General features: G+C 40.7%; 1 protein-coding gene across 1 annotated transcript in view; it reads right to left on the bottom strand.

Moving 5' to 3' along the window:
• Positions 1–10,409, bottom strand: part of WDR82 (WD repeat domain 82) — a 21,904-nt gene that overhangs the window by 9,616 nt on the left and 1,879 nt on the right. Inside the window, exons 2-4 of the mRNA XM_009321844.1 lie at positions 4,943–5,040; positions 1,510–1,576; positions 1,194–1,293 (exon numbers count right to left, since the gene is read on the bottom strand). Of these exons, the coding sequence (XP_009320119.1) occupies positions 1,194–1,293; positions 1,510–1,576; positions 4,943–5,040 (265 nt within the window). The remainder of the gene's footprint in view (positions 1–1,193; positions 1,294–1,509; positions 1,577–4,942; positions 5,041–10,409) is intronic.

Here is a 10,409-nt window from a genome sequence, read left to right as displayed (position 1 = left end):
CCCCCCGCCCCTCTTGCCCCCCCCCACGCTGAGCCAGGCCTGCCGCTCGTCAGGGGCTCCCTCCCCCGGCTCGGGGCGGGGGGCTGGGGCACCCTCTCACTCCCTGCGCCTTTGCTTCTTGCGGGTTTTGCCGCGGTTTTGCCGCCTCAGGAAGGGTCCCCCGGCGCGATCCTCCGCTTCGGAGCCCTTCGCCTCGGTGGCTTCAATTTTATTTGTAGTAACTCTGAGACTGAGATTCCTCCCAAGGGAAACTTATGTACTGGCACTAAAGGCACACTCCCGAAGAAAGGCAAAATTAAGATTTCTTGTCAGAAAAAGCTTGGTTTTAAGACACATAAAGCCATTTTGTAAGAAATGTAATCTTTTCTTCCTTTTGCATTTAGTTACATCATCTGGAGTAAGTAAATAGCCCTCTCTCATAAGCAAAATGGTCCCAGTGAGATGGGAAAATATGACAGCACAACACTACGTGTCCAGATATAGGGACAAAACAGCTCATCACCAATAAAAGGTGGAGATTCTACTACTAGTCTTTCATTCCTGCCCCTGCTGCCAGCTCTGGTACTTTTCTCAGCCCACACAAGCCTGCTTCCACTGAAGAAAGTACAGTAAAGTATTCCAACAAAATACATAAATAAAACCAAATAGGGTTTTGCCTTGCTAGAAAGTTAAATCTGCTCACAAACAGGTCTGATGAACAACAAAGGTGATGCAAGGAGGGGGTAGACCACATGGCTACTGCATTACTTTAGATCATCAGTTTCTTCATCGAATTTAATTGCATCAAGGCATCAATTTTAAACACACACTATAAGCACTCAGATAAGATGCATTCCCAACCCAGGAGAGATGCCGGCTAAGAGAGAACACTCTCTGCATGGGGTAGCAGCCTGATGAACAAGCTGATGACACCCAGCTCTTCTCCTGTCTCCTCAGCTGTGGGTGTGACTTCTTGCTCTTCCCAGCGCGCCTCTCCAGCGGAGACATAGGTGAAAGTGAGTGGTGTTACACAATGTGACGTGTATTTTGCAGAGATTTGTGATCGAGGTTCCTTCAGCATTCCAGGAAGGTGTAACACTAAATCAGCAGCATACGTTTCTGGCAGTATTTTTGGTTTATAACCAGCACACATCCATTTGTCATCTTTCTAACTGAAAATGCAACACACTATGCGCATGGACTTGGTATCCCACCTGGCAATTTGGAGAGCGGAGATCCCAAAGTCGAATAGTTTTATCAAGGGATCCAGAAATAAAAGTATCATCCACTGGAGACATTGAAAGAGCAACCACTCTGCAACACAGAAGACCACACGCATCAGAGACATACAAAAGAAGCGAATGGAGTAACAGCTACCCCAACAGTTGTGTATAAGCTCATCATTGCCATGAACAATGGCAAAAATTGAAACACAAAGCGAAAACCGGAGTCAATCGAGCATAACATAACTCAAGCTCATTACAATCATTATTTCAATTTCTCCTGTACTGTCTCCAAGCAACACCTTACCTTTTTGTATGCCCCGGGAAATACCGAATGTATTTGTTGTCATGCAGGGAGAGGTATCGGATTGTATCTGAAAACATAAACAAACCATAAGCTTTATTATACCATGAACCCAATGTTATCTAAAAGTGGTCACACAGTAAACTTGCTCCCCACAGCAACAGCAATCTTGCCACAGTGAATAAGTCTGGTCGTTTGATTTAAAGTCAGGCTTTGAAACAGAATCAAGTTAGAAACAGGCATAAAACAACTTGGTTTCCACGGCAGAACTGGAAATCAGGCACCAGGAAAAGATTACTTTCCACAGTCTGAAGTCATATTACATCTTAAAGGCAAACTGTCATGTGATTTATGCAAGTTAGTTTCAAAGTTGCTGAAATTTAAGTACCAGTAGGTTTTATTCCATCATTCTCACAAAATTGAGAGTATCAAATTTACAAAGTTGATACGACCACTTTTTTTTGCTATACAGCATGCTGCCTTGCCTACATACACATCCAGCAAATAAGTCTCCAACAAAACAGTAAGCATAGGAAATGTGCGAATTCTAGCATTTAGCCAAAGAGAGATAAAAACATGAACTTCAAAGCCAGGACAAGACCATCAGAAAGTAGCAAATCTCTCTTTTTTTTTAAATCTGACAATCAACAGCTTCACACCTTCTCTGCACTTAGAGTAGCTAAGCTTTAAGAAGAGGACAGGAGAAATCTAAAGCTTAGTCCACTTAAAGCAATCTTAAAAATATACTGAATAAATCAGAGCAGCACCACAACATTTCTCAAGTGGTAATTTTATTCTGACTGTAGATGAACATACCAAGAGTAGCCCAGAATTTTGGAAGATGCTGTTGAGACTTTCTCCCAAGATTAAGAGAAATTCTTTTAAGAGGAAACAATTACTAAAGCACAGAAGCCACTTTTTAATCTTTACGTGCAGATCCGAGTGATAAAACGTGAAGAGCACAAGTTAAACCTCTGCTATCTGAAAGCAGCATCAGCAAAATCCCTTCTCACACTAGTTAGAGGACACTAGTTTAAGCTATTGCTAAATGGACGAGATTGGCATTATGCACCTGCACCATACAGTGCCAAGAGACTTCTTACTGCTGTAACAAGTCCTGCTGAGGCTCCAAAGATAAACTGAGAGAAAAACAGACATTTTTACTTTTGACTCGGAAGAACAAGAGCCAACGGGATGCAATACGCACAGAGCATTTTAAACACTCATAAGGGCTGCTGTGTTCAGAGCTTTGAAAGGCTCACTCAGCAAAATTTAGTTTCTGTGAAAAAATGATCGTCACCATTTTTGCCTGAGGTTTCACATCAAGCTGAGATCAGAGTTCTAGACCACCTTCCAGTATTTGACAAGACGACTAAAGCTGACTGATCAAGCTGGAAACATGATGCTGGTGACACGCCATTCTGAAAGGCTCTAAGTGACCTGAGGTGACTATCCAAAACATAAATCCCCAACACCAGTGTGTCATGTCACATCCCACCATGGCTAGAACCGATATGCTTCAAGCATGCTGTTAAGACACATCTCTAGTTTTTCCTGCAAGAACTGTCGTTACCTGATTTCCAAAGTATCCATGCAGAATTTCATCTTCCTTTGCTAAAGAGGACGCTCTGGGGAACTGTGATCCTTTGTGATCCTTTTTGTTGGCAGTGCTCTGTCCCAGGCAAGGCAGTGGCCTGTACAGTTATCTCCTGTACCGGGTGGTATCATAGACCCTCAAACTGTACAAACTACTACCTCAGCCTGGAATCAGGCAAGATGAACTAGGTTCAAAGGTCTTGAGGAGATCTTCAGAAGTGGATTGGTAGCAACTCCAACACATAAAATGCTTGGGAGCAAGCACCAGCACTCCTATTACATGTTCCTGGGTTAATTTTCCTTCCCGATAACGACGTAACAGGTTAAATACAATGCACCTTGCCTAAGACTGCATGCGTTAGGGACTACAGAGTATATGGACCCCTACAGAACACACTGCTGGTTTTATTAGGTTTACGGTTTGTAACAGCAACAAATATTTTCACACTCTATCTTTTTCTTTTCTTCTAATCAAGTATTTATCATAATGCTACCCTGCAGGATGAAGACTCTTAAGTTTTGGTTCCTCAAAGACTACCATTGCTTATAAACAAAAACAGCTCAAAATGGCATTAAAAATGCTTCATTAAATTGTTAATTGTCAATTAATTGTAAATTAAATAGCAGCCAAATCAGAAATGTGACACAAAGTAATAACTTAATTAAAAAAAGTAGGCTGTGAAATAGACTAAAAAGGCAAGTGCTTCCCATCACACTTTTAATCCTTTTACACCATTAAATCCAGTTCCCTTAGAAACTTCCTTGTTCCTCTAGTTTTAGGCCCAGCTTGTTCTAGTTTAACCTGATTTCCTAAATCTTAACTTCCATCTGCTCTAAATTCATACTCTTAAATTCCTTAAATAACCCAGCACACACCACAAGGCACCAGTATCTCTACTGCCAAGCTCCATCTCTGCAAAGGAAAAACCAAAACAAAACCACTATTCCAGAAATGATTATGAGTTTACAAATACAATATTAAAACCCATTTATAACGTGCTGTGCTAAGAGACTTGTTCACTGAAAAACTCTCAGACACCGACTGCAACAAACAAAATTGAGACAAAATTTGAAATGAACACTAGTGTTTCCAACCTTAGGAAGAATTAATGTACCTATCTGTGCCAGTTCTTAAATTTGAATTTTAAATTAAACTCAAATATATTAATAGAGAGCCTGTCATGAAGCTCTAGAAGCCCTTCGATAGCTATGTTCTGTAAATCAGTGACATCACAGACACCGACTGCGGAGAAACAGCATGAAAATGGGTGTTCTGTCTATTACATGGAAAAAACAGATAAACAGAAGCAAAGCTAATCTCAGAAGAGATCTGTGACCTCCTCCAGGCTTGGCTGGTGATCTGCTGAGTTACCTGAACTTCCTACCCTCCCCTGCTGCCTACGGAGAATGGAAAAACATTCCCTTCCTTTGCAGTTGACTTGTGTGTGTACCAGACGGAGCTACAGCATTTAGCCCACCTTCTAGCCACATGCTCCTTCCACCTCATTACACACATAAGAAACTAAGGCACGGAGGCTGACTGACAGCACTGGTATCAAACAGCAAAGTGAACAGCAGAATCAAGAACCGAACTTTTATCGCACTAACAATGTTTAATCCCTTAGTTATTGCAGCAATGAACAAAACTCATGTCAGCATGCTCGAGGGAGTATCACTGAGTTGTGCATTAGAGTTGAACATTAATTCCTCTGCCTCTGACAGCGCATTTATCACTGAAAACTTGCTATAATTTTTTCCCAGCTCTTTAGAGCTATTTATCCAGGCACGTAGTTTTAACTGTAAGGAGATTAAATATGCTCAACTCCAGTGGATCACTTACCATCTATTTTGTTGGAGCTGTACACGACAGTGTTGGCAGCATGCGTGTACCTGATGAGGTCCACTCCATACTTCTTACTATACAGCGTTCTCTTTGGTCTGTCAGAAGGAAGCAGAAATAATTGCACTCACGGCAACAAAAAGCTCAAACCAAAACTCACCACATTAACAAGGCCTGTTTTCATCAAGATATTACAAGATTGTTTCAAGTGGTCAGACGTTTTTATACAAAGAAAGAAAAGCATTTGTATTTGATTTTCAAACAAGCACTTTGGTGCTTTTTCCAAGACCATCCCTAGGCTTGAGGAGTTCCCTGCACCTGCAAAATGCACTTATGTGTCTCCTCCAAAAATTCTTTATCCCATGATGTCTACTGTAAAAAGAATACGAGAAGCTAGCATAAGGAGCCCTTACGGTCAAGCAGCACTGCCTCATCATTCCCTTGCCCATCCAAATCTCTAATTCATCTGCTGCTTATTTTAGATTGAGCCTAATTTGTCTTTTTGTTCTATGTTACTTCAAAACCTAGAACAGTGTGTCTTATTCAGAATAGGGCTTCTCAGTATTAACAAACAGGTATATATACCAGTAGTCTAAAAAAGCAATGGTAACACAGGCACTCAAACTACTAGAGAATTATACTCATATCCCATCCTAATTAAAGCATGAAACTTAAATGTAACATTTTGCAAAATTAAAGACATTCTGGTGAGAGTGAAGACAACACACAGAACTGGATTTTTAGGGGTCTGGTAAGCAAGCGATGTACTGCATGTACTAGAAATTTAAACTGCAAAGTCAACGTAGAAGTAGCTGGTTAATAAGCATATCTTGCAGCAGTATCAGTGCCTGTTTAAGCAGTGCAAGGTCTCCACCGCCCTCCTTCCCCTTTCTTCCTCAACTGAGGTAGCACAGTGGTTTCAAAGCTGGGCAGTCAACCAACAGGGGTACTGATCAACATCAGAAATAATACAATCTCTTCCGGGAGTTATTTTTAATCCAGAAAGTCGTAACTCCAGTTATTACACAGGCCCACAAAATATTTTACCAACACAAACCAAAGACAACAGCATGGGAATGGAAACAAACAGCAGGAGCAGTTTAAACCAGCACTGCAGACTACACCCTCAGACAAGATATTTCTAAAATGCTCAACTTTTCCCTTGTTTTCATTAGCCTCAAATTGACACACCCAAACAAGAGCATGAGTTGGAGACTTTTCATATCAGAACAAAAATAGACATTCATTCTGAAAGATTAATTCTCAAAGAGCAGAAGCCATAGGGCTTTAACTTTACACAAACTTGCTGGGGACAAGCTTCCATTAACTGAAAGCCAATACAGCAAGTGTAATTAAAACCCATACACCGCCTGTACCACTTAGACCAAATCTCAACAGATTCTTCCTCAGTTCCTCCAGTAGACTTTTAAATCAATTTTTCATATGCAAACATACTACAAAATTGAAAACAGCACATCAAATGTAAATTTAGACACCACAAATCCGAACATTATGCCTGATATACTTCCCCATACTGCTCTCTGTAGTTACCTCAACTATGCTGTTGACCAAATTCAGGGGGGGAAAAAAACCAAACCAACAAAAAACCCCACCAACCTCAAAACATACTAAACTCTTATGCCTAATCTGGCTCTTCCTTATCTATGAGATGTTTAAAGCTTAGAAGTTCTATCCAGAATAAAAGAATATACACCAAAGAATATACATGGAGACAATAAAGATCAACAGATGGACAAAAGCACATCTACCAAAAAGACGGAAAGAAAGTACTTCTGTGTTTTAAGAAAGGTGAAGTTTTCATGTAAGCTGATAGAAGCAGAAGCATATCACTTCACACAAGACCAACCGCCTGTTCCCAATCGACTATTTAAAAACACAAACAAAACCCCTAAGTTTTACCTATTTTTTAAACAGATCACAATCACTAAACGTAATTCAGAGTTTAAGGTTAATCTATCCAGCCCACTTGCAAATCAAGCAATATCATCAAAGAAAAATGCTTTATGAGATCACAGTCAAAACACAGGCAACGTTTGTAACAATCTGTGCCTTGGTTTGAATCACTACTAGTGCAGGTAAAACCATCATCCAAAACCAGGCTCACTGATGTCTAGTAAACACCACGGCCAAGCAGGAGTCCAGATCCATCACCTCTTTAGTTGTATAAATAATACATAATTGATATATACTAAAATACAAGCTAAACCTTTGCTAGACCACCATTATATCACACCGGGGTTACAGATTTGCAGCCACGAGGCCCTGTTCCCACCCTCAAGGACTGCTGTACATCCCAACACACAACGCCGTTCTAAAAGTTTTCAGAGTTCATTTTTAAGCCCCAACAGACACAGGTTAAGCCTCTTGGCTATGCTTTTGAGCCAGCCTACTGTGGAGGTATTTGGTGATGCAGAATGGGTTAAAAAAAAATAATCACCATTTAGCTGTTTACACATTTTGAAATACAAGTGGAATCTCAGGTCCAAAATTATTGGATGCTCATGAAAAAGCAGGACAAATTTTTCAAGCTTGTTGCCTATGCCCACAATATACATGGTAAGGGAATCTGTTTCAAGGAGATAATCTTGTCCTGTCAGCTCTTGGCTGCACATCACTGTTTAAACTATCCTCACACTTTTAGAAACTGAAGTTCGCTGAGATGAGGCTTGGTCATATGGTAACAACTCTCGCTCATTTTCATACGGCAAAACAAAGCAAACTAGGTGAGGCTGTACCTAAAGTATGACCAAACAAAGTTGCATTTTTAATTCTACCAGCAGAACCCCTCATAATTGGGGAAAAAACCCACCAAGTTTTGTCACTTTTACATGGGGAAAAGTTTTAACATTCAGGCCATTTGATGAAGTAGGTTATCTCATACTGAAACCCAGCAAGCAGGACATTTCCTCCTGGCCATTATATTCATTAGCAATGACATTACAAGAAGGTGAGAGTTCTAGGCCCTTGAAATGGCCCTTTAGCCTGGAGAAAAGGAGGCTGAGGGGAGACCTCATTGCTCTCCACAACTACCTGAAAGGAGGTTGTAGCGAGGGGGGTGTCGGTCTCTTCTCCCAAGTAACAAGCGACAGGACGAGAGGAAACGGCCTCAAGTTGCGCCAGGGGAGGTTTAGATTGGACGTGAGGAAAAATTTCTTTGCTGAAAGAGTAGTTAAACATTGGAACAGGCTGCCCAGGGAAGTGGTTGAGTCACCATCCCTGGAGGGATTTAAAAGACGTGTAGATGAGGCGCTTAGGGACATGGTTTAGTGGGCATGGTGGTGTTGGGTTGACGGTTGGACTCAATGATCTTAGAGGTCTTTTCCAACCTTAATGATTCTATGAAATGGTGGTTTAATAAAAAAAAACCTATAGGCCTGAAACCGCCAAATTCCACCATGTCACAACAATGATCATTCACAGGTTTGATTTTTCATCTCCACATGAATCTCCTGTGACAAAGTAATTCACAGCTAAAACTTTCCAGGTGAGAGAAAAAGTGTGTCCTGCATCCCCAGGTACCTCTAAAAATCACGCTTAGACTTTTAAGCCAATTGATAGTACATGAGAAACTTCTAAATTAATTTTATAACCACTAGAGAAATGCATCCTGAAACAGGGGTTACCTTGATGAAACTACTCTCATTGCCCTGTAGCACCGCAGTAGACAACCATCGATCTTCTACATTTAACTTAATTAAAGCAAACCCTCTGACTGTAAAGCATACATCAGGACTAGATGGAGATAGGGATGAAAGGACCAAATGCCTCCCAACCCATCAAACTATTCTTTACAAGTCTGAAAGGGGAAGAGCAATCAATACCATCTGCATTAACATCACTCAGCCCTTCTACTACTGTACGTAATTAGGATCTAGAATACAATCCATGGCAGACACCATGTATATATAAAGTTACCTATTCTTACATAAATAAAAATTAAATAATTTCAAGTAAGAGTTCACTCTATCAGATGGGGAACACCAACAACTTCAACATGTGAAGCAAGCAAACTAAATAAAAGTGTAAAATAATAAGTGGTCTACAAAATTAAGAGAGTATGCAGGATGCAATCTTTCAAACACAGCAAGTATGTTGTCTTGGTCTGCTTCAAAAAGCAGAAGGATTAGGAATACCTGGTTTACTAGAAAATATACGCAACACTGACCCATCTACCTCCTGGTACTCCCAAAGCCATTTCTTTTTAATTCCTACATTATCCTGTCTTTTTTATTCTCTCTCCTACAATACACATGCTCGTTTTTCTTTTGGTTTCTATATGCATGTGATGCTCTCTAGTCTTGACTTTACAAAAAAAAAAAAAATCACCTCAGAATTACATCTCTACAGCAAGAAGCACAGGAAAACTAAAACTTAAAATTTAAAAGAATTTAAAGCCAACTGCATGCTTGTACCAACTGAGAAAGATTTTAATGGAATAATAACATCATTTGGCTCAATTTGTTCCAGCTCTCAGAATACAAATGCCTTTTGCGTACGCTCCGAGACATCAACTGCAAGTGTTACTGGTGGTCTTATTTGCACATTTTTATCCTCTGAACAAGAGCACCATAGCTCAAGTGCTGTGCAAATTTCTGGGGTTTTATCTATAAAACAGGACAAGCATCGTGTAATCAATGACAGAAGAAAGATAAACTGGACAACTCTGTTCAGTGAGACACACAACTCATTACCCGTAAGTAACAGAAATCAATAAACACCTTGACTGATTAAATATAAATTAAGCCAACGTTTGAAGATGCACGTAAATCACAGATGTATTTTAACTGTGCTTTACAGATAAAAATGCAACTAGAGAAAAGGATTTAAAGCACAGAGGACCACCTTTGCCTGCAACGTTCCCAGACACCACTTAGGAACTAGGTTTTAAGGAAAACACCATCAAGGTTTAGAAGTTACAGTAAAGACACACTACACCACCTTCACCTTTTTGCTTAAAGCATTTATCCAAGAAGTTAACTCAAATTAAGTTGTTTAAAATGGCACATCTGTATATTGCTCACAGCAATTGCTTCTATTTTACTGAGTGAGACTTAAACCCAGGGAAGCCTGAGAAGTCAGTTTGCATGTTTGTAACAATCCCGAGGCCTGGAAGCGTGGCCAGACTCAACCCCTTAAGCTTAACAACTACTTAGTTCTCACAGCAGTGAACTCCCTCACACTTGGGAAACTACCATCGCTGGCTCCAACCTACCAGAGATAACAAGCAGAGACACCCGTAGCGCAGACAAAACCACGCTGCCCCCATCTCTGCACCCCACTTTAACCGTTCTTAACTCTATCCCCCCCCGGCCTCGTCAGACACCGTTGCAGTTCCACTTACAAACCTACACCAGGAAACAACAAAAGAAAAGCTAAAGCTTACCAGCCCGCAGACAGACCTTCCACCTCCTCAGCGCAGTCGCACCGGTGCGGAGCCGGGCAGAGG

Source organism: Pygoscelis adeliae, unplaced genomic scaffold, assembly GCF_000699105.1.
Source record: "Pygoscelis adeliae isolate BGI_AS28 unplaced genomic scaffold, ASM69910v1 Scaffold94, whole genome shotgun sequence".
Classification (NCBI taxonomy): Eukaryota; Metazoa; Chordata; class Aves; order Sphenisciformes; family Spheniscidae; genus Pygoscelis; species Pygoscelis adeliae.
The sequence above is the reverse complement of the archived record's forward strand: the minus strand, read 5'-3'. Positions and strand labels throughout refer to the sequence as shown.